We start from the raw sequence: 23,758 nt of genomic DNA, 5'->3' as shown, positions 1-23,758 counted from the left end.
TGCCCTTCGGGATATAGAGGATCCTGGGTAGAGACACCACCTCTAGTTGTTACTTCATAAGCATGTTTTTCTTTAGAATTATTTCCCAACAAGTCATTTTGCACTTTAGTGAGTTGATCAATTTGAGTTTGAACCATATGAAAATGTTTAACAAGCATCTTAACATCATTGGAGGTTCTCTCCACAATATCATGCAATTCACTAATAGCTTGAGAATTTTCCATTAGATGATTCTCTACTCTCATATTAAAATTTTCTTGCTTAACAATATAATTATCAAACTCATCTAAGCATTGCGCAAGAGGTTTTGAATACGGAATATCTTCCCTAGTAAAGCGCTGAAGGGAATTTACCTCAATCATGGATGAAGGGGGAATTATCTCACATATATCTTCTATGGGAGGAAGATTCTTCACATCTTCGGATTTAATACCTTTCTCCTTGAGAGACTTCTTGGCTTCCCTCATATCTTCATCATTCAATTTAATTAAACCCCTCTTCTTCAATATTGGCGTTGGAGTTGGTTCGGGCGTAGTCCAATCATCATGATTCCGGCCTATTTTAGCCAATAATTCTTCGGCGTCGTCCGGAGTTCTTTTCCGAAAACACAACCAGCACAACTATCCAAGTATGCCCTAGACTCAATGGTTAGTCCACTATAAAATATATCAAGTAAATCATGCTTTTCCAAATCATGGTCGGGCCGAGCTCTAATAAGAGAGCAAAATCTCGCCCAAGCCTCGAGGCAATTTCTCTCCATCTCCCACGATCAAAATTATAAATTCTCTCGCAAAGCAACATGTTGAGCACTAGCGAGGAAAGTATTTACGGAAGAAAACATCAAGCAATTCTTTTGGACTTTTAATAGAATTAGGTGGCAAACTATTATACCAAGTTTTAGCGTCATCCTTTAATGAGAATGGAAAGATTTTAGCAACAAAGTAAGTACGCTTCTTAACATCATCGAGAAAACAAGCTACTCGGAGTAGATAACTCAATCATGTGTTCAACGAGCACTTTCTTTTTCAGTACCACAAAAGGGTGTTTTCTCAACAATAGCTATATGAGATAGATCAAGAGAAAAATCATAATCTTTATCCTTAATGTTTATAGGAGATGTGGCAAATTTAGGATCGGGAGACAGTTTATATCTAACGAGCATGTTCTGCAAGCAACTTTTTAATTTTTCTTGCATCGGTAGTAGCATTGCATTTTTCAATAAAATCATCATCAAGTTCCACATAATCTTCATCAAGATCATCACTAGAGTATTCAAGTTCGGGTGAATTAACAGGTGTAGTAACATCGGGAGTTTCGAGTATTTTCAATTTGTCTAGACCTAGCAATTGTAGCATCTAGAAAAGTTCCCAATGAACCACTATCATCAAGCACGAGCGAAGCATCATCAATATTATAAGAGTTTTCAGATTCAGCGAAGTACCGGCATTTGAAGCTTGTGGTGGTGAAACAAGTTTACTTATCACGGATGGTGAATCAAGAGCGACGAGAGGTACTCGAGTTGTACCTTTTCTTGTAGTGGATGGTAATATGGCGACCTTAGTATCGCGAGGTTTACCCATGATGGAGAATTTGCAGCGAACAATATCAATCCAAGTGAACTTCCAAATAAAGCTATGCTCCCCGGCAACGGCGCCGGAAAATAGTCTTGATGACCCACAAGTATAGGGGATCGCAACGGTCTTCGAGGGAAGTAAAACCCAATTTATTGATTCGACACAAGGGGAGACAAAGAATACTTGAAAGCCTTAACGAGCGGAGTTGTCAATTCAGCTGCACATGGAAACGGACTTGCTCGCAAGAGTTTATCGATAGTAACAGTTTTATAGCGATAGCGAGTAGTGAAATAACGACAGCGAGTAACGGAAACAACGGTAGTGATTTTAGTAAACAGCGGGATTAAAATACCGTAGGCACGGGGACGGATGACGGGCGTTGCATGGATGAGATAAACTCATGTAACAATCATAGCGAGGGCATTTGCGGATAATAATAAAACGGTATCCAAGTACTAATCAATCAATAGGCATGTGTTCCAATTATAGTCGTACGTGCTCGCAATGAGAAACTTGCACAACATCTTTTGTCCTACCGGCCGGTGGCAGCCGGGCCTCAAGGAAACTACTTGGATATTAAGGTACTCCTTTTAATAGAGTACCGGAGCAAAGCATTAACACTCCGTGAACACATGTGATCCTCACATCACTACCATCCCCTCCGGTTGTCCCGATTTCGTCACTTCGGGGCCATTGGTTCCGGACGACGACATGTGTATACAACTTGCGGGTAAGATCATAAACAACGAATATCTTCATGAATCAATAACATGTTCAGATGCTGAGATCATGGCACTCGGGCCCTAGTGACAAGCATTAAGCATAACAAGTTGCAACAATATCATAAAAGTAACATCTACGGATACTAGGCACTATGCCCTAACAATCTTATGCTATTACATGACCAATCTCATCCAATCCCTTCCATCCCCTTCGGCCTACAGCGGGGGAATTACTCACACATGGATGGGGAAAACATGGCTGGTTGATGAAGAGGCGTCGGTGGTGATGATGGCGATGATCTCCTCCAATTCCCCGTCCCGGCGGAGTGCCAGAACGGAGACTTCTGGCTCCCGAGACGGAGTTTCGCGATGTGGCGGCGTTTTGGAGGGTTTTCCGTGACTTTGACTTCTCTCCGTGCGTTTTTAGGTCGAGGCCAATAAGTAGTCCGAAGGAGAGCGTCGGAGGCCGGCCGAGGGGGCCACACCATAGGGCCGCGCGGGCCCCCCCTAGGCCGCGCCGCCTTATGGTGTGGGGCCCTCGGGCCTCCACTTGATTTGTCCTTCGGCTCCGTCGGTATTACGGGAAAATAGGGCCTTCGTCAAAATCCCGAGGTTTTTCTGAAAGTTGGATTTACTGCACAAAAACGAGACACCAGAACAGTTCTGCTGAAAACAGCGTTAGTCCGTGTTAGTTGCATCCAAAATACACAAATTAGAGGCAAAACAATGGCAAAAGTGTCCGGGAAAGTAGATACGTTTTGGACGTATCACCCACCTAGGGTTTCCAAGGAACCCTAGAGAGCAAGCTTCTTGATGAATACAAGGGGGAATGAGATTTGGCTTGGTAGAACAGTAGATCGGGTCCTCCTCTAACGTTTCCCCGGAGGGATTTGAGTTTGGGTGGAGGAGGAGGGAGATCTGAGGCTTTTGGTGTTTCTAGCAATGGAGTATGAGAGAGAGAGAGCTCAAGAACAGCCTTGTAGTGTAGTGCCTAACTTTTCGAGAGGTAGGAGAAGGGCCTTTTATAGTGTTCTTCGAAATCTGGCCGTTGCCCACTTGACACATCGGAAGATTCCTCGAGAAACCCGGTCGACCGGATTTGGCGCCGGACAGAGCCGGTCCACGAGCCGGTCCGACCGGGCCGGTGGCCAGGCCGGCCGGTTTCCAACCGGAGCCGGGACCGGGACTTGGCCGGTCATGCTTCGAGGTCACTTGGATACCGCCGGATGGCACGGAGTCGTTGAGCCCGGTTGGCGACCGGGTCGCTCGGTACGGAGCCCGGTCCGACCGGGCCATGGACCGGAGCAGCCCGGTCCAAACCGGGCTGGCGACCGGACGCGGACCGGAGTGCTCGCCCTCCTTACTCGGATTCTGCCCGGATGGCACGAGTGCGGGGCCTGGTTGGCGACCGGGTGGGCCGGGTGCCGGGGCCGGTGCCGGGACCGGCCGAGGCTGCGAAGACCTTGCTGATTTTTCATCGAAGTGGGGGTCTCCCGTTGCCTTCTTGTTCCATTGATACACCATTACACCTCTTTGACTAATATCTGGGAATCATCTTGTAGACATGTATTAGTCCAAATACACTAGCACGGTGTCATAGTTACCAAAATAATGGATAAGGGTAAAATACCCTTACACCCGGCCTCTGCATAACTAAGATGCACACGGCCGCACACGAATCCGTTACAAAACCACACAATAGGGTTCAAAGATAAAACATAGTCGAACAAACGGTAACAAGAACTAGCTAGGTGGGTCTAGCCGAAGGTCACGCTGCCACCCATGTTGGGAGAAAATATCCCTCGCCGTATCCTCCAACCGTGAAGACACCTCCGTAAATAGGTCTCGGTGCTCCACACGCCGCAAGCGGTATCCATGAGCGAAGCAAAGCTGTGCACCGGTAGATGACCTGCAAAAAGGAAGAAGACATATTATTGAAAATCTTGTCATTTCTACATAGCCATAGCGACCAAATGATTGCAATCGCTCCCATCCTAATAAGATGTTTAAACCTAACATCCACACCATTAAGCCAGTTACCAAATAAATTGGCAACACTACGTGGTGGGTATAAGGTAGACCCAATTTGGACGGCTGACCATATAGACCTAGAAACCTTACATTGGAAAAATAAGTGTTTAATAGTCTCGTCCTGATAACAGAATACACACTTTTTACTTCCATGCCAGTTGCGTTTGGCAAGATTATCTTTCGTAAGAATAACCCCCCGACGAAGATACCAGGCAAAGATTTTTGTTCTCAGAGGTATCTTCATCTTCCAAATCTTGGAGTTATTATCGACAGGGATATTAGGTTGAATTAGAGCATTGTACATGGAAGCCACTGAGAATGAACCATTCCCGGTAAGATTCCAGCAAAATTCATCCGGTCCCTGCGTCAATTGAACTAACTCAAGACGTTGTAACAAATCTTGCCAAGATGCTTGTCTGGGACCGATGAGACTTCTTCTGAACTCCACATTTGGTGGGAAATTTTCCAACACCTTGGCGATAGTATCGCCTTTGTGGCGCACAATATTGTACAAAGCCGGATATTGTTCTCGGAGTGTGGTATTAGCCAACCATTTATCCTCCCAGAAACGAATTTCCGATCCATCCTTTATAGAGAAAGAACCATATGGAAAGAAAAACTTCTTTGTTTCCATAAGACCAGCCCAAAAATCCGAATCTCCTAGTCTCCAAATAACCTGAGATAAAGCCTTTGAGCCAATATACTTCGTCTTAAGGAGCGTTTGCCATATGCCCTCTTCGGTAACTAGCTTATACAACCATTTACCGAGAAGTGCACTATTCTTGACCTGGAGATCTTGAATACCAAGTCCTCCATTATCTTTGGGCCGACACAGCACACTCCATTTAGCCAGCCGATATTTACGCTTCTCGCAATCCCCTTGCCAGAAGAATCTTGATCGAAAATAATCCAACCGTTTTAAGACTCCTCTGGGAAGTTGGAAGAAAGATATCATATAGAGTACCATATTACTCGAGCACCGCATTTATGAGAACTAATCTTCCACCCAAGGACAGCAATTTACCTTTCCAACTGCTTAATCTAATCTGAAGCCTTTCCTCAACTAATTTCCACTCAGCATTGGTAAGCCTCCGATAATGAATCGGAATTCCTAAATACCTAATAGGAAATTGGCCTTGGCCATAGCCAAACAGTTCAGCATATTCCGCAACATGATCTTGGGCCTGGCCAAAACAGAACAATTCACTTTTATGGAAATTTATTTTCAGACCCAACAAGAGCTCAAACGCAGAAAGAATTAACTTTAGGTTCCGAGCCTTGTCCATGTGTGATCCATAAAAAGTATTGTATCGTCGGCGTATTGAAGAATGGATAGCCCTCCATCAACCAGATGAGGAATGACCCCTTCAATTTGGCCCTCGGACTTTGCTCGTTCAATCAAGACAGCAAGCATATCAGCCACTATATTAAATAGCACTGGCGATAATGGATCTCCCTGTCTAAGTCCTTTCTTAGTCTGGAAATATTTGCCAACATCGTCATTGACTTTAATGGAAACACTTCCACCCGAGATAAAACTATTGATTAACGCACGCCACTCAACAGAGAAGCCTTTCATTCTGAGAGTTTGTTGCAAAAAGGACCACTTAACCTTATCATAGGCCTTCTCAAAGTCAATCTTTAAGATGACGCCATTCAACTTCTTTCTATGCAATTCATGAACAGTTTCATGGAGGACAACAACCCCATCCAGAATATTCCGTCCTTGCATAAAAGCAGTTTGAGAAGGTCTAATGACATGATCAGCCACCGAATTTAATCGGATCGTGGCAACCTTAGTGAAAATTTTAAAGCTCACGTTAAGAAGACAAATAGGACGGTAAATCCTTTCTGCTTCATTAACCTTGGGCAATAAAATGATATCACCAAAGTTGAGCCTAAAAAGCTCTAATTGCCCATCATGTAGATCCGCAAAAAGAGCAAGAAAGTCATCCTTGATGACATCCCAGAAAGATTGATAAAATTCAGCAGGGAAACCATCAGGGCCAAGGGCTTTATTATGCTCCATTTGGAAGACAGCTTTTCTTACTTCCTCCTCTGAGTAAGGCGAAGTGAGAAAACTATTCTCCGCTTGCGAGACTTGGGGGATATCCTCCGTTCTTGTCTCATCAAGCGAGAAATTGCTTTCCTCTAGGGCACCAAAAAGCCCTTTATAATAATTTGTGATAAACGATTTTAGCTGCTCATGACCCTCAATCGTGCCCTCGTCCTGAACAAGAGTACGAATAAGTTTCTTTCTGTGTCTGCCATTGGCAACACAATGAAAGTACCTTGTATTCGAATCTCCTTCAAGAATAAATTGGGCCTTAGACCGTTGGTACCATTTCAGCTCCTCCTCCCGCGAGTAGTTTTGCGATTTCCGCATTTGATTGGCTTTTTTGCTCAATCTCTTGTGCGGAAAGCGGTCTAACTTCTGCTTTGGCTTCGAGGTCATCTATAATAGATGAAAGTCGCCGCTTTTCTTTTTAAGAATACCAGTTGTATGCCGTGCCCATCCACCGAGGTGTTTGCGTACCGCACGCATTTTATTATTCCACCTCTGTATCGGAGACACACCCACAACTGGTCTTTCCCATACCTTTTTAACCATGGTTTGAAAACCTTCTCGATTCAACCAACCGAGTTCAAATTTGAAACGGCGTTTAGTCGGAGGTCTAGGTAAACCAGTGGATAGTAAGATGGGAGCATGATCCGAGAACCCAACAATACGTTCATAGCTTTATCTATTTAATGTTTCTAAATTTTCTCAACCTAGCAATTCATTAGCTGCAAGGGTTGCAGCTATGCTTAGACTGTAGATCCCTCAAAGCAAATTCATCGAAACGTGGAATGTTAAGAGTTTATAGCAGTAACGCACATCCTGATATGTCAGTTGGTGAAAAAGTAGTTAGATTACCAATGTAGACTCCTACAAGTATTTACTTTGTTGTTCTAAACAGCCTATAGGCATGTTCACTCTTAGATCTATATCATTTTCTTAATTATGTCAGTGTTCGATTTTCCTTTGAGATATCTTTATGTTTCAGAGCTTCTTGGTTTATGTTAAAACGAGGATGGGCAATGGATATTATATCGTTCATTTGAGGCAATTGGCCATCTTTTCTGGTTTGGAAATTTCAGTTTTTCTCTATTTTTTACATAGGCTGTACTATTGGAGTGCAATTTCTCATGTGTGTACTACCTTCCGATCTACTAGGCAGTACTATGGAATTTATATGTATGAGCTCTAAAAACATATTTTTATCTAGCAGATACTTGGTAGAAGGACCATTTGGTTTTATCATGTTAATTTCATGATGGTTATTCTCCCATTGTATCCTGAACGCATCTTCTCTCTCAAGATAGGTCTTACAACATGACTCAGAACTCAGGATTCGTCATTGAATCTCTACTGATTCTACCAGAAGCACCAAGGCCTCAAATCATTGTTGGATTTTGATATTGTGTTCTCTGAATTACATAAAGTTGAAAAAGAGATATGGTCCAAGGTATCTCTGCATTTATATACTACCTAAGCATAGTTATTGACCATAGATGCCTTGAAACAAGCACAGTTGGCTGCATTTGTACTTTTTTTTAGGATTATCTTTGTGTCTCTCGTGCACAAGAAGTTCTAACTACGAATTATCTCATCTTTTTGGTCCTGTGTAGTAAAATGTATTTACATGTGAGTGGGAAGTAATATCAATTTAGCACCAATTGTTGGCTTCATTTGTAGTACTCGGTACGGACCAAGCTAATTAAAATGCTGCCAATACTTCAATTGGATTAACGAAACAGTTATCAGGATATAAGCATGGGATCTGTTTTTGTACTCATCATCGCAGCCCAACATTTGAACTCTTATACAAAAGCGCTGGTTTGGCTGTTCCTCAAACCTCTCTGATTGTGCAGCGTGAGTTAGGGTCGTAGAGAGGCTAGCTGGAAGTCTTCTCAACTTAGTTGAGGTTGCTAATATGCTATAGGTGACACTGGCTAGGAGGCCAAGCAGCAACAACCTTACCCTGCGACATGATCTGTTAACCGTGCTCCTCCATTCACTGCCACATTCGGATGACGAAGTATCTACTACCACTACCAGTTAATGTACGTAGTGGATATGGAGCAATTTTCTTACTAACATATTTCCTCATATTATCAACCTTATCTTTCTTCTATCAAATATATACAGATCGATGCTTTCTTTTAGTGCATACAGGCCTCAGAAAATTCAACTTGCTTTGCTACACTTTTCAACATTCATCGTTCCAACCCTCCACTCTGCAAATCATGGAACACGTGCTCAGAAGCAACTAACACGGGCGTGGCATGCCGCCGCGCCTATGCTTCCTAGTATATACCAAGAGATAAATCATGAGCTTAACAACTAGGAAACATCTATCAAGATAATCTATGGTGGGATCAATACATGTAGGACAATCGCTTCAGCTTGAAGCCCAAGATCGAGCCTCGGATAATCATTTTTACACCAAACTTTTACACCTTCCTGATAATCATTTTATCAATGTACAATGTTAACTATTATAGTTTTTATGTTGCCGTGTTGGTGTAATATTGATTTATGCTATTTACTGTTATACTATAAAGTTCAAATACCATTGGAAAATACAATCAATGTAACTAAAACCATATTTTGGAGCAAGATTAAATTTTATTTTTTACTTTTAAGAAATTTCCCCATAAACGATCTCTACTTAAACAAAAACCTACTTTTAAATGTGAAAAGAAAAAACATTCATCCACGAAATTGTTGTGTGATAGTCTCTTGAATTTTAGCGTACATATTTGTGGGTGTGTGTATGTTTATATGTTTTATGTAAAGGATTCTTTATTACTCAAGAATATATGTTCATATAGAAATATTCTACGTAGTATATTTAAATATCTTAACAGAGTTATCTAACACATATGGTCTAAGAAATATCCTATTTAGATATCTAATTATGCATAAGTCAGTTCACCCAAATCTCCAAGCTATGGAGATCATGAGACATCCCTAGTCAACAATATGCTCAATTCTCCTCTACTATCTCATTGGCACTACGGATCGAGCGCATTGTGAACAAGTACATGAGGCTCGTCGGTAGCGGAACGCTGTGGATTTATCCTAGATTTAATTTGACTTTATTAGAAATAAATTACAATCTACTCCCTCAGTCGTAATAAAAGTGTCTGAAGATATATTTAAATTCTAACAAAGTTGAGACATTTTTGATGAAAACGAAGGGAGTATTTCAAATTTACATTTCACTCAAAGCAAACGCTGCCGCGTCGGCACAGTTGCAAGTGAAAAGAAAGAAGCGCGCGCGCACCACTACCTCGCCGCGGCGGTTGCCAAATTTTGGGCAAAAAACGCGACCGCGCGGGTAGGCGAGGGTAAGCCATACCAAAAGGCGCCGCGGCCAAAAACCAAACGAAGCGTCCTAAATCGCGCTGTCGTTCCAGGGGAAGGAGCCGAGCTCCGTGTCGTCGTCGTGCTCTTCGGTGTCACCGACGCGTCCTCTTCTGCGTCCTCCGCCTGGGAGGCCGCCACCGGCGCGTTGAAGCGGCACTTGGTCCCACACCAAGGCCCGTCTGTCGTGGCCGGGGACGTAGTGTACCGCCTGGACTGCGAGGACAGGTACTGAGGTACATCATGGCCGTCAACACGACCAAGATGACGCTCTCCACTTTGCCACTTCCCAACACCGGGATGCTCCCGTATACGGGCAACAATTGGATCGGCAAGAAGGAGGACAGCCGTGTCTGCTTCGCGATCCGCGCCGGTGAAATGGGTGCTTGAAGCGCCGGGGAAGTGGACGCCGCAGGAGCAGGAGCCGGTGCCGCTGCGACCGCTGATGAACCCGGCCACGGCCGGGGACCTCCACGTCGTGAAGCTCTCGGCGAATATCGCCGACCAGCTTCACGGGTGCAAGCTTGTGAGCTTCGGCGGGTTCTGCGAGGCCACTGGAACTTTGTTCTTCATCATGGCTGACTGGGTGGTTTCGCTTGACCTCAAGACGCTGAAGATGGAGAGGCTATGGCTCAACGAAGATGTGTTGCGGCCGCTTGGCAATGTGTTCCCGTTTGAGATGGTGGCGTGGCCACCGGCGATCAAGGGTTCTGTCAAAGCTCCGGTGGAAGCGTAGTGTGGATCGCTGCAATCTGATTACTGTAGAGTGTGTATTGGTGGTGTCAGTGAGAAGGGAATTGCAATGTACTATTGCCGTTGGATTTGTAATTTTGGATATCCCTGAAATAGTGAAAAAAATATGTTCATTATTTTAGTTCAGTTAGCACTGCAGTAATATCTATCACCAATGAATTGCTTGTAATGTTTTTTTGTTCAGCCAGCAAGTGCAGTAATACCGATCATCAAATGATTTTTTTTTTGATAAAGGGAATATATTAATATCAAAACAATACCAATTACACCCAGCCTCTGCAACAACGCACCACCCTAATGGCACTACGGATGCACACAGCCAAAAAAAAGGAAAAGAAAACTAAGAAACAAAAGTCCCGCTATAGTATCTCGGGCCTAACACAACAATACATCCACCGCCAAGACAACACCTGAAATACAGACTCTCCAAAAACGACACCTCAATAAAAGGAACAGTGCGCTAACACCATCGTCGCCCGATCAACGATCTTAGGTTTTCACCCTGAAGATAGTCCCCGCTCTCAAAACAATGCCTCCAACAAGGTCATTGCCAGACACAACCAGTTAAGACCAGACCTTGGGTTTTCACCCTGAAAGGTAGGACTCTGAACTTCACCTATGTTGTCGCCCCCACTTTCATGCTGCTGCTGTGAAGCCCGAAACACCAAGCAAGTCCCTCAACAGCGCAGAGACTTGAACCTCCCTTAGCTAGTCCTCCCCTCCGGCCTTCATGAACTTCTCTTCTTCCGACTTTCATCATGGATCCATAGTCACTTGATGTCAACACAGAAAAAGAGCTTCGCGCCGCTCCCTCCAGAACCAATCGGTCGGAATAAAAGCATGGGTGCGCACGACCGAATACCACCGATCCAACAAACTCCAGGCAAAAAGCACTGTTACATTCGCCAGCGGAGCCTTCCGGAACTCAACACTCCGGCTAGATCACGAGTCCAGGCCTCCGGTAGGTCTTCCTATTCACGCAAGAGAGACCCTAGGACCACCGCCTTTATTCAGGTCGGACCCCCACGTCGGCGACCATCCCGGGCTGGCCACTCCAACCCTCCGCCGGCGACTCCGTCACCGGCTTCCAAGCATCTCCATCTCGCTGCCGGAACGCAGTGATAGATCGATAGATCCACCACCACCAACCGCATGCCGACCCTCTCCGACGAAGAAGAGGGCCACCTCCACCGTCGTACCCAAGGCTGTTGCCCCGGGCGACCTCGTGTCGCGGGTGAAGCCCGAGATCGTCTCCACTCACCGGCGAGAGGCGGGGGGGAGGGGGGCCTAGCCGCCGCCCACCACCAGCCCCTACCGGAGTGCTGCGGAGAGCCGACGGGAGGAGGGAGACCACAGCGCTGGCCGCCGCCGCCCATCCCAACCGCGCCGGCCGATCCACCAGGGGAGAGCCGACGGGAGAAGGGGGCGCAGCGCAGGCCGCCGCCGCCCATCCCATCCGCGCGTCCGCCATGCGTCGAGAATGGAGATCCGGCTGCCGTCCACCATGCGTCGACGAGGAAGGCCCCCCCGCCGCCGCCACGCCCCGTGGGTCTTTGCCCTGGCGGCGCTACCGGCGGCGACGGCAGCGGCGGTTAGGGCTGGGGAGGCTGGGAGGGTTACGAGGTGAGGGAGGGTTCGTCTCAGAGTCCGACGCTCTGTTGGTAACAAGATGAACTGTTTCTAAAAGGGGAAAGGGATCAAATGAATTGGTTGTAAACAATTTTTTTTTTTTGTTTCAATCAGCACGACATAGAACTTATAAACAAATAAATTGCTTGTACACTTACAACCTCCGTTCCAAATGGACAAGTCTTATACTTTTTAGAAAAAGGCAAATAATATAAAGTTTGACTATTTTTTTAGAAAACTACCAAAATTATAAAATTGTATAGATATCATATTAAAAAATATAGTTTGTGATGTATCTAGCAGTGTTGATTATGGATTGTACATATCAATGGTTTTTTTTTTTTGAAAAGTTTGATTAAACTTGATGTATCCGAGTTTTTCGAAAATATATAAGCCTTATTTAGCACTGCGTAATACTTATCATCAAACGAGTTTTTGTTTTTTTAAACACAGTACAAACACAGACGCTCACATACACGCACATACCCCTATGCACGTACACACGTGCACCCTACCCCTATGAACACCTCCGGAAGACTGGCCGGCGAATTAGATCTTGAAATTGACGAAGTCACCACACGCATGTTGCCATAACATAACGGAAAGTAAAGTATTTTATGTATACATTTTTTTTCGCATAGTACCTGTAACTCTTGTTGGTAAATACTTAGTCTGTACGCATTCTGTATACAACATGAAACATTGCACATTTTCTGTGTTATAATGCCGAGGATCCCAACACGCGGTACAATTCTCACTAACTTATTATTTTGAGTAGTAAAGACAATGTGTTAGTTGAGCAATAGATTTTGGTCCTATTTGATTCGAATGATTTTAAAATTATAGATATAGGAAAAGTAGAGGAATAAAAATAGTATGTTATGACATGTGAAATTCTACAAAAATATAAAAAATAGGAATTAGTTGTAGAAGTCGTTTGATTGCACTACATAAAAAACGTAGGAAATCTCTATAGAGATTGTAGTTGTCATAGACACATTTTTTTTTTCAAGAGGTTTAACCTCTTGCTAGAAATCCTATGAGATAGTTATATAGAAAGGTAATTTATAGGAATTTTGGAAGGTTCAATCGTTTAAATCAAACAACCATTATAGAAAAATTCCTATGGGTAAGATTTCTACACAATTCCTTTAAAAATATTTTAAATCAAACAAGCCCTTAAAGAACCAGAGCTTATCCATCTTCAAGGGCCTTCCCACCATGTTGTGCAGCCGCCGATAGACTGTAGCATTGCACCTTAGACCACACACTATGTTTGTTAAAGAAAATTATGTTAGAGATAGGAATCGCTCTGGTTATGCTGCTATGTATGAAATCGGTAGTGGGACCCTTAGCTGAGATCTCCTGTATGCGTGCATCCTACTTTCCCTCACAATCTACTCCTAGCTCCCATAATTGCATGAAAAATGAACCAAGTTGTTGAGCCATTTCTTGTGTCAAATTATAGGGATTGATTCCCTGCATGTATTGAGTCGAATCAAGACAAAGAGAAGGTTAGGAACCGTTTTATTCATACACGTTGGCTGGTACCATAGGCAAGATCTTTGGGATCTCTAGCGGTCCAACATAAACGAAACACAATTATCTGTCTTGGTGCGCGTTGACAAGAGAACACAAAAAACTCAGCTCAGTGATTCGATGCAAACAGACCAAGCTATCCGTGTGCGGTGACCCATTCCAAGCCTAAATCGTGTCTGCGCGTCCCCCTCTTCTATTCCTAGGGCCGGCTCGCCAATCACACACTAGCCACTTCCTCTCCCGAAAAAAAATCTAGGGAAGCAGGTATTAGAAAGTGGGCCGGTCAGTAGGTGGACTGGACAATATGTAGGGCCGGTCTGTAGGTGGACTGGATTATATGTTCGGCCGGTCAGTATTGGGTCACATATGGGATACCAGTTACCAGAGCTATGCGCATCCGTCCAGTCCAGGTGGCGAATCCTATGGCGCGGCGACCCGATGCTGCGCCGGCGGCTGGGGCTTGCCGCGCCGGTAGCTTCATTCTAGCGAGATATCGATCCCCTGTGGCTTGTCTCTTTACCCGTGCTCTACTCTCTTGGTCTCCTTCGAGTTCCGACCGCGGTGGGGGAGCAATTCGCGTCGATCCGGCGGAGCGGCGCCTCGTGGTCGCCGGCGAACGGATGCCGGAGGCTAGGGCAGCAATCCAGTGAAGCGCTTTTTTGAGGTACATTGCACGAAAAAAAGAACTTCCTAGAAACATCTGGTTGTGTACTTACTAATTAGCGACTGCACTCCTTACAAATTCTGCTCAGTTGCTGCTCTTCTATACAACAGCACATTATGGCTAGAGTCTGGTAGTGCTTGAGGCTCGTTTCATCATTCAGGTTGTCTTTAGCACGAATCAACTGATTAATTTGAAATCAAACTTTGTTGCCAAGAAATCAAAGGATATATGAAACCGTAGTTGTAGTATAGTTTCTGTTTCTCAGGGGGGGAAAGTTATGTGGAATTCCGGCAAGATTGAGTTTGTCACACATAGAGAATGCTTCAATTCGAATCGTTATGCCTTATTACATCCCCGCAATTGGAGTCACTCTTCACCCTTGAATATTTCTGTAAGAAACCTAATTACAACCCACACCTACAAGATAAGTTGCTTCACTGGACATGTTCCTAATCATGAATAGCACGCTAACCTGAACAAAGTTGACATAAAAAGAATATGTGAACTGGGGTAATACTAGCCAAAATATCTTGATAATACTACCTGATCATACAACATGCCTACAACAAAGAATGCACTAAAAGCAATCATGAAGGCGGTCTTATAGCTAGTTTCTTTTGTTGATAGAATGTTGGCTTGAGGCGCTTTTGCTAAAGCACATTTGCGAATGAGCATAGAGCCACATAGCTTTGTATTTCCGTCGAAGCTGGAAGTCTCAAATGTGTTAAACTGGCCTCCAGATGGAATAGGGCCTTCTAGGTCGTTGTTAGAAACATTGAATGCTGAAAGTGAGTGCAGGGTGTTCAATGCAGACGGGATTGCACCTTTGAGATTGTTGTTTGATAAGTCCAGTACCTGCAGTCTTGTGAGATTGCATACGGATTCTGTGAACTGTCCCGTCAAGTAGTTTGAACTCAAATTGAGTGAAAGGAGGGATTTCAGCTGACCGATCTCCTGGGGGATCTCACCGATGAATTTATTGTTGCTTAGATCCAACACTTTAGGGAAACCAATGGGTTTGCGGTATTGGCGTGATACAGCGCTATAAACTGGTAGTGCGAAGACCCCTGGATCTAAATGGGGTTCAGTCTTCTCCGACTTCAGCATTGGCATATCCATCAGTGTTGTTGGAATTTCTCCAGTGAGGCTGTTGTTTGATATGTCTAGATAGAATAAGTACCTTGGGGCTTTGATCCAGACTGGTATTGACCCAGTGAGTTGATTGCTAGATATCTTCAACATCTCTAAATTTGCTAGCTTTGATATCCAAAGAGGTATGTTACCTAACAATTGGCAACCATTGATGGCCAGTACCCGAAGATTCTGGAAACCATCAATTATGTCATCCTCAGGCATGAGCTCTCCTTTGAAGTTATACCCAATAAGGAGGACGGTAAGCTGCCTGCAGTTCTGTAGGATCTGAAGTGCATTTGTGATATTCATGAAAGAGTTGGAAGCAAGTGAAAGGAAGGTGATGTGTTTCAGATCGCCTATTTGTGGTGAAAGCTGCCCATGTAAGTTGTTGTAAGATAGCCGAAGTGCAATCAGATTGCTGCAAGAGTATATGCTTTCTGGAATCGTTCCACTGAAGTTGTTGTACAGCAAGTCTAAAGTTATCAGATTAGGAAGTTTGGAAAAATCGACCTTGCTAAGTTCTCCACTGAATTTATTCCACTTGAGGTTGATTGTTATAAGATTTGTGCAGTTACTGAGAGTTGATGGTAGCTCCCCAGACATGCTGTTGTGGTCAAAATAGAGCTCCTCCATTCTCTGGAGCTGACCTACAGAATCTGGAATATTGCCACTGAAGTTGTTCCTTCCAAGATCCAAGGTCACGAGATTTCCGAGTTTGATTATGTGTGCACCACCAAGTACTCCGTGTAACTTATTGTTACGAAAACACATGTACTCCAATGTGGTAGCATTGAAGAGTTCATTGGGGAGTGTCCCACTGAGGTTGTTATAGCCTGTATTGAGCACTCTTAGCATGGAGCAGTCACCAAGTCCCAGGGGAATACTACCGCTGAATTTGTTGTAAGACAGATCAAGCACCGCAAAAGATGGTGAATTGTCACAGAAATGAGTTGGTATCTGCCCAGTGAAGCTGTTCTTGCTGGTATTGAGGGCAATCAGATTCTCTGCTGCTTTCCATATGCTGGACGGGAACTCTCCTGTAAATAAATTGGTTGAGATATTCAGTACCTGCAGAGGACGGGCAGGGGTTGAAGATGGCAGCTTGGGTAGTGCTCCATTGAGTTGGTTAAAGCTGACGTCCAGTATGGTGATGCTGTGGGATGACAGCAGTTCTCGTGGCAGGCCACCGGACAGGGAGTTGTGGGAGAGGTTAAGAAGCTTCAGGCCAGTGAGGTTGCCGAGGGACATCGAGATATTCCCCTCAAGGTTCTTTGAAGCCAGCGAGACACCAGTGACCACCCTATCTGTGCTGCAGGTAATCCCTTCCCACTTGCAGCAATCCTTGCCATCCCGCCATGACGCTGCAAGACTACCATCATTCGAGAGCCCCGCAAGGAACCAAAGAAGAGAGCGCTTATCCTGATCTGTGCAGGAACTGGTGGGAGAAACCAGGGAGACGAGCAGAACGAAAGCAAGGCCAAGGGAAGCCATTCGTAAGCTTTTGCTGTGCTTCCTGTATGGAAAAATGGAACAGCGTTCCCGTGAAACTACTAGCATCGAGACCAGATGGGTAAATCTGGTGCCCCGGCTAGGTAAACCGTCAATCAAATAGTCTAATGAAGAAAGAGCATGCGTTCCCGCCAGGGATTTCTGGATTCGATATTGATTCAAAGTAAACTGCGTGCCACGTGAGGGACTTGCTGTGATTGCTTGACCGTGAATAGATTGTCAAGGTGAGAAATGGTTGACAAATATAAATATTGGTGAGTCGTTGACAAATATCGGTCTGAATTTTCACATGATGTCGTTTGTGCAGCCTGTAATTTCTTTGCAGTTGTCGTGGGAATAAAATATAGGAATATTGTACCCTCAAAACAAAAAAGTATTATCATTGGCGTTGCAAACGCACGCGCGGTTGATTGTATTCGTGTGGATGTGACGTATTCCCTGTCGTTAATTCAAGCTCCATCGGCTTCTACACCTTGCACCCACAGAACACACCCATTGTTGCGAGCAGAGGCCCTACCGTCAGCCACATGGGCTATATGCATCAATCGATGCAGGCTGAGACACATTCTCCTTTTCAAAAGAAAAAAAAAATCAGCCACATGAGCGCGTCCTCCTTCGACGAGGGAAGATGACGGGTGGCGATAGACAGCTTGGGTTTGTGTCACCACTTCAATTTCCCTCACAAGAGTGGGTGATGACGTGTTCCCCTCAACCTACGTGCACATTGGTACTCAAACTTATAATGCCTCTACACCAATGTCGGAGTGAGTGAGTCAACAGAAGCCGTGAGAGATGGAGCTCCCGAGGCGAACCCCTGAGCAATTCCAATAGTGTAGTCAGCTGCTGGCTATAAGCCAAGTGACATGTTATCTATAGCCAAGTTAGAGCCAACATATATAATAGTGAGCTATAAAAATATAGTACTTTATCAATGTATGGCCCACCTTTCACTCTCACAAAGTGCCTAGGAGCACGTGCTAGAGCTGGCTCTTGCATAAGAGCCCACTCTCCTTCTCTCTCCCCCTCTCTCTCCTCCAAGTAAGCAATAAAATATTATTTTAATTCTTATAGCCAGCTGACTAGGACTTATTGTACTTGCTCTTAGCCGTTTGCCAGCCTGGTTTTGGCGCCTACCAAACTCGCCATCTACCGCTCCGGCCACAACGCCCACCATGGACTCCCTTCCCCCCTCTCCATCCCCGGTTCATGGCCGGCAGAGCCCAACGAGCCCTAAACCTCTTGAGCTCGTATCTCCGGTCGAAGGTCCACCGTGACAGCTCGTTAGCCGCCATCAACGACCTCGACACCTCCAATGATTCACTGGAAAAACCGAGCCACACGCCATGGGAGTTGCCCAAGCACAAGCGTACTAGGGGATGTCACGGCAGAAAGAAAGTAGCTGTGAAGGCGGTGCGCCCAGCAAGCGCCCCGTGCCTGACGCTGGCACCTCCTACACCGATTACGACAAACTTTACCTCTTGTGCATAGAACCAAGGGAACTGCGTCGCGGACTGCAGAGTAAATTACAAGGAACTACCACAATTGGGGCGAAGTGGACAGGTCAGTACCACTCTTGGTAATTTTTTTGTGTCAGTACCATTTCTGGGGCAGCCAGCAACTGATTGAGCAAATGTGGAGCAAACAGCGAATTAAGCTCTGCGACCCCACTGTCAGTGCCAACGTGGCGTACGGCCGTGAGGAAGCTGCGATTAGGGTCAAAACCCTACCGTTCGGGCAGCTCCGTCCAGCTCTTCCCCGTCTTTCTCCCCATTTCTTTCCAGCTCGAGGCGGCGGCGATGGAGGAGCCTCCCAATCACGGCGGCGACGGCGGCGGCGGTGGCGGAAGAAGCAGCGTAGATACGGCGAGCCAGGGAGGCGAGAGCGTGGAGGAAGTTCTGGACGAGCTGTGGCCGTCGCGGCCATCGTCGGCGGCGGCGAATCTTGCTGCGATTTGGGTTGCTAATCCAGCGTTCTCAGAACGGTACACCTACGGCCTTGGTGGTGTCGAGTAAGTATCTCCTCTCTAGCTTATCTATTTGCACATTTGTACTCCACACCTTGGGGATTAAGGGGCTAGGGTTTTACTGAATCTTGTCTGCACTTGTACTCTGTTTTGCTAGCTTGGATCCTGAAATTTGGGATGTCAGAATACATTTGGATGGGGTAGATAACCTGGAGAGGAAGATTGACCGCGATGACATAACCTACATGAATTTAGTAGCTATGATTGAGACACAGTGGTTATAGCATCACGCATTCTATGTATTGCACACAATCAGATGGCAGGGTTATATTAGTTGAAAGCAATGCAGTAATCTATGATTTGCTAGAAATGTTTGAATCAACTCAAGTGTTATCTTTGTCTGTCAAGAGGAGAGCTGCTGTTGTTGCAAAGAATCAAACAAAGGCAGGTCAGAGTAGTGGAACAAATGCAGATGCTGTTATTAAGTACATTCCTCAAGTTGTGTTTGATTTAACTCCACCACCTCAGTATTCTCCGTGGATACCGATGGACAAGTCTTCACAAGTCGATGCACTCAACAAAGCACAAATATTCGAAGGGAAAACAAGCAGCAACTGATGATGATGATGCAATATATGCAGAGGTTGATGGTGATGCCGATGATCGTGTATTCTTTGACATGGGAGAGGCGGACTTTGCCGCAATGGAAGAAATTAGAAGGAAAGAAGATGAAGAGATAGCCGAGAAGATTGAGGAGATGAGAAGGAAGAGAGAGGACCCCATGCTGCATTGTGAAGGAGACACTGACATAGAAGATATATTTGTCAGTGAGGACAATGCAATTGAAGCAGAAGCATTAGCATTTGCAGAACCTGAACCTGAGGCTTCATAGGTGACAGTGCATAAGAAAAAGAAAAAGGCAGCTAAAAGAGGTCCAGGTCCCACAACAAGGCATGAGCCTGCTCCACAGCCAGGTCCAAGGGAGCAGCAAGCTCCACAACCAGGTCCAAGGGAGCAGCAAGCTCCACAGCCAGGTCCAAGGGAGCAGCAAGCTCCACAGCCAGGTCCAAGGCAACAACAAGCTGGTCCAAGGCAACATCACACTGGTCCAGAAGGTGCTAGGAGTTAACCTTTTGTCCCACCAAGAACAGCAGTAGAAGATGATGGACAAGGAGGTCCAGCATTCAAAAGGACCAGGACCTGGGGCTACTTCAACTGTGGCTATGTTGGAGAGCAAGGGGAAGAAGGATCTTCCAACAACTAAATGAAGTTGGATCCTTATACATCTATGTTGTAATGGACCAGAAGTAGGCATTACTTCATTTGATGTATTCTTTTGTCTAGCTGATGTGTAACTAGTTGGGTTCTCCACTAGTTGTTGTAATGGACCAGAAGAAGGCCTTACTGATGCAAACATCTATATAACTAGTTGGGTTCTCCACTAGTTATCCTTTTGGTGCTGTAAAATAGTAGAGACAGTCTACTATTTGCTAAATGATGCCTGGGTAAAATAGTACTGAGCACTTCTGTCTGCAAATCTGCCAAGTTATCTGTTCATGTGTCCTTTTTTGTCTCTCTAATTGACTGTGTTGCAAGTGACCATAAATGGGCGGCGCCGCCGTGCTCTGATGCCGCCGGCGACCATAAATCGGCGGCGCCGCCGTGCTTGTGCTGTATTGCATGCAGTTCAACAATCAAACCTGTCAAACAATGTTATCACTTGATAGCCACAGCCATTTTCATCCATAAATTACTTAGTCGACAACGACTAGTCGACGAAAACCTCATTTCATTCAACAACATCAATTCCTAGATTTTAAACACATTCATTCAACAGCATTTCAAACACACATAAATCCAACAGCACTTCAAACCCACATAATTCCAACAACACTTCAAACACACATAAATTCAACATGATCATAGTTCAAACAACTGCTTGCTAGCAAGTTCAACAAGACACTGAAATTGATCAACTGGATAACAAACTACTAGTCCATTACAACCACACATGATCATAGGTCAAACACAAACTAAATACTTAACCTACCAGCTACATAGTTTCAGGCAACCATCATTCCTTCACTATTTCAGCTATCTTCTTCAGCTTGTCCTTCATCACATGGCCTGCATTGAAAAGATCAGACACACAGACTCCTAGCCTTCCTCTTGTCTTCCTTCAAAGTGGCCACTTCTTGCTCCGCCTTCACCCTTTGTGCCTTCTCAAGCTCTAGGTCATGGGTTGTAAGCTCCGCAACATGCTCCAATGTGTTACCTAACTGTTTATGGAGCTCCGTGTTCTTCTTCTCCAATTCCCTTTTTTGTAACACAAGCTCATAATTCTTTGTTGCATATTCCACATTTCCATGGATCCTTGTGTCTCTCTCATCCTCATACATATTCCAAATCTTCAACGAAACACATCTTCATTGTAGATGGCCATTCACCATCAACCCAATGGATTTTGTCACACATCTCTTCCTCCTACACATCCAATAAATTAGAGGCAGTAACTACTAGGGGCAGTACAAAAAGATTGGGACTAAATTTGTTAAATAACTATTAGAGGCAGTAACTAAATAATTCCATCTATTTACTAGATTTGTTAAGTAACTAAATTTACCAGGATGTGACTAACTAATAGCATCTATTCCATCAAGCTAATTGAATGTACCAAATTCTACAAATATTATCTAACAAATAATATCAAATTCTGCAAATATTGTCATCAAGCTGTCAAATTATGTACACAATGAAATAACCATACCTTCATTCCACATCCAAGAAATCTCCTCCCGGTGTTTGCACCTTCGAAGCACACATACTTGTACATGGGCATGTCATGCTTGCAACGCATGTCACAATCATCATAGCCGGTGTAGTCTGGGTGCAGCAAGGTTTCTGGAATCTAAAGCAAGCCAGAGGAAGCGGATTTCAGAAAGGAATTTGACGAACCGAGGCTAGGACGAACAAATCCCAAATCAAAACAAACCCTAACCCTAATGCCATACATACCGGTGGACGAGGGCTGAAGTCGTGCCCCTCGCTGAAACCAGAGAGCAAGCTGTCGTCGCTGCTTTCTCCATCATTCCAGGATGGCATGGCGACAGCGGAGCTCCACGGCCTGGCGGCGCGGCGGCGACGCTCAGTTAGATGCGGGAGAGGAGAACTGGTCGGGACCGGTCGAGTGGAGCGAGAAGGTTTTGACCCACTCGATCGGGTCAGACGGAGCTAGTTCACGGCTGGCAAAGGATTAACTTGTCAATGCCTACAGATTGTAGACTAGGGTTTTGTTAGAAGTAGAGGGCAAGTAGATCTCGAAGGTTTCAGCCGAAAAGTACTCGACGATTATGAAAACTAGGGTTATGTTGACAGTGAGATTCGATCCTTCTTTGTCCCTCGACTCCCCTTTATATAGGAGGCGGAGCCGAGGGTTTCGTAATACACAAGTTACAGAGTTCGGGAGGGTTTCGTACCCAACCCGTAAGATTACAAATCTCTATCTTTCCTAATACAAACTATCTTTCCTTAACACTAGATGGGCTTCCAAGTCTTCTAAATCTTCGAGTCCTCGGGCCTTTAGTAAACCCCGGTACCATCTTTGGCAGGCCCATTGGGGATGCCTATGTCAAGAGTCTCCCGAGATTTTTCTTGAATCGAAGAATCAGGGAAAATCTCCAATTTTACTCATCACATAATCTTTCGATATGCAAACACTATTTTGTACAGGGATAACGGTAGTTGGGGCTAGTTCATCCGACGGATCGTGTACTAGTTAACTCGCTCTAGTGGCAATCCGCAAAAACCTACTTCAAGATCACGTCCCCGGACATGATCTCGGGATACTCGGTGTAAACTTCGACAGTGCCGCTTAAGGTCTTACCATTCTGTCGAGTCCCAGTCATATTTTATCGGGCGTCCGTTAGGATTTTTCTTCGTACCTGTTGATACGGAAAATAGTAGCAATCCGCCGTCAGAGACGGTGCCACGCCACTCAGAACGGATCTGGGGTCTTACCTTCGCAAAGTTTTGCGGCATTCAGAGATTTATTCGCGACTTTTAGCGCTCTGAGAATATATTGTCGAGTGCTTTTCGGCTTTGGAATAGCACATTTTATCGAGTCATATTCGATGACTTATTTTGTCTTCCCGATGGGAGTATATGTAGAGTTATCTGTGTAACTCGAAATATATTCACTTCTAAAAATTCATCGGGCACGCGAACAGCGTTCCCGATGGGAGTAGCCCCCGAGGCTACAGCCAAGAACTTGTGCTTGGGTGTAGGCTCCACAGATTAGCATCCTTTGCCGCTATATTTATAATCCCTCTCGATATTTTTCTATTTATCGGGTGCGCGACCAGCGCTCCCGATGGGAGTAGCCCCCGAGGCTATGAACAAATGCTTGCATTTGGTCATAGGCTCTCGCCATTTCTATCTTGTCATACTCGAATTTTCTATTTTTCCAAAGTAGCCCCCGAGCATTTGGGCAAAAACTTGTATTTGAACAAAGGCTCCCGAAATATCCTTGCGTGTCGATAATCTCTGCAAGCTGCATAGTCGAGCTTTTCTTTTACCTTGATGACGTCATTGCTGATGATAGCCACGATTTCTGTTTTGGAAACATGCGAGAACCGTTTCTCTCACTGCCTTGTGGGTCCAAATTCCTTATCTGATTGACACGTCGTGCAAGTGGGGAACACATGCTCTCCACTTTTTCTGGCACGCTCCGTAACCTCGTCCATGTTAAAGTACTTTTTTACCCTTGAATACACGTGGATATCATCTGCCACGTACTTTTTCCATCCAACGGCCCGTCGCTTCACCGCA

At 45.0% G+C, this 23,758-nt stretch overlaps 1 protein-coding gene, 1 long non-coding RNA gene and 1 pseudogene across 2 annotated transcripts; 1 reads left to right on the top strand and 2 right to left on the bottom strand.

The window, feature by feature from the left end:
- The first annotated feature begins 7,826 nt into the window (after positions 1–7,826).
- On the top strand, positions 7,827–10,476 carry LOC124656383 (annotated as a pseudogene).
- A 4,365-nt stretch (positions 10,477–14,841) lies between these two features.
- On the bottom strand, positions 14,842–16,950 carry LOC124656382 (receptor-like protein 3). The gene has a single exon (XM_047195138.1). The coding sequence runs from the start codon at positions 16,948–16,950 to the stop codon at positions 14,842–14,844; it is 2,109 nt and encodes a 702-aa protein (XP_047051094.1).
- A 4,401-nt stretch (positions 16,951–21,351) lies between these two features.
- LOC124653260 lies at positions 21,352–22,018 on the bottom strand. The gene is made up of 3 exons (XR_006987841.1): positions 21,947–22,018; positions 21,699–21,832; positions 21,352–21,415 (listed from the first exon to the last, which is right to left on the bottom strand). It is a non-coding gene; the product is annotated as an uncharacterized LOC124653260 (long non-coding RNA).
- Between the last annotated feature and the right edge of the window lie 1,740 nt (positions 22,019–23,758).

The sequence above is a fragment of the Lolium rigidum genome, chromosome 5 (genome assembly GCF_022539505.1).
Source record: "Lolium rigidum isolate FL_2022 chromosome 5, APGP_CSIRO_Lrig_0.1, whole genome shotgun sequence".
In the NCBI taxonomy this organism is placed as follows: domain Eukaryota; kingdom Viridiplantae; phylum Streptophyta; class Magnoliopsida; order Poales; family Poaceae; genus Lolium; species Lolium rigidum.
The sequence above is the reverse complement of the archived record's forward strand: the minus strand, read 5'-3'. Positions and strand labels throughout refer to the sequence as shown.

What these genes read in the sequence shown, in the direction of transcription:
- LOC124656382 (XM_047195138.1), bottom strand. Translation starts at nt 16,950, where the DNA reads ATGGCTTCCCTTGGCCTTGCTTTCGTTCTGCTCGTCTCCCTGGTTTCT.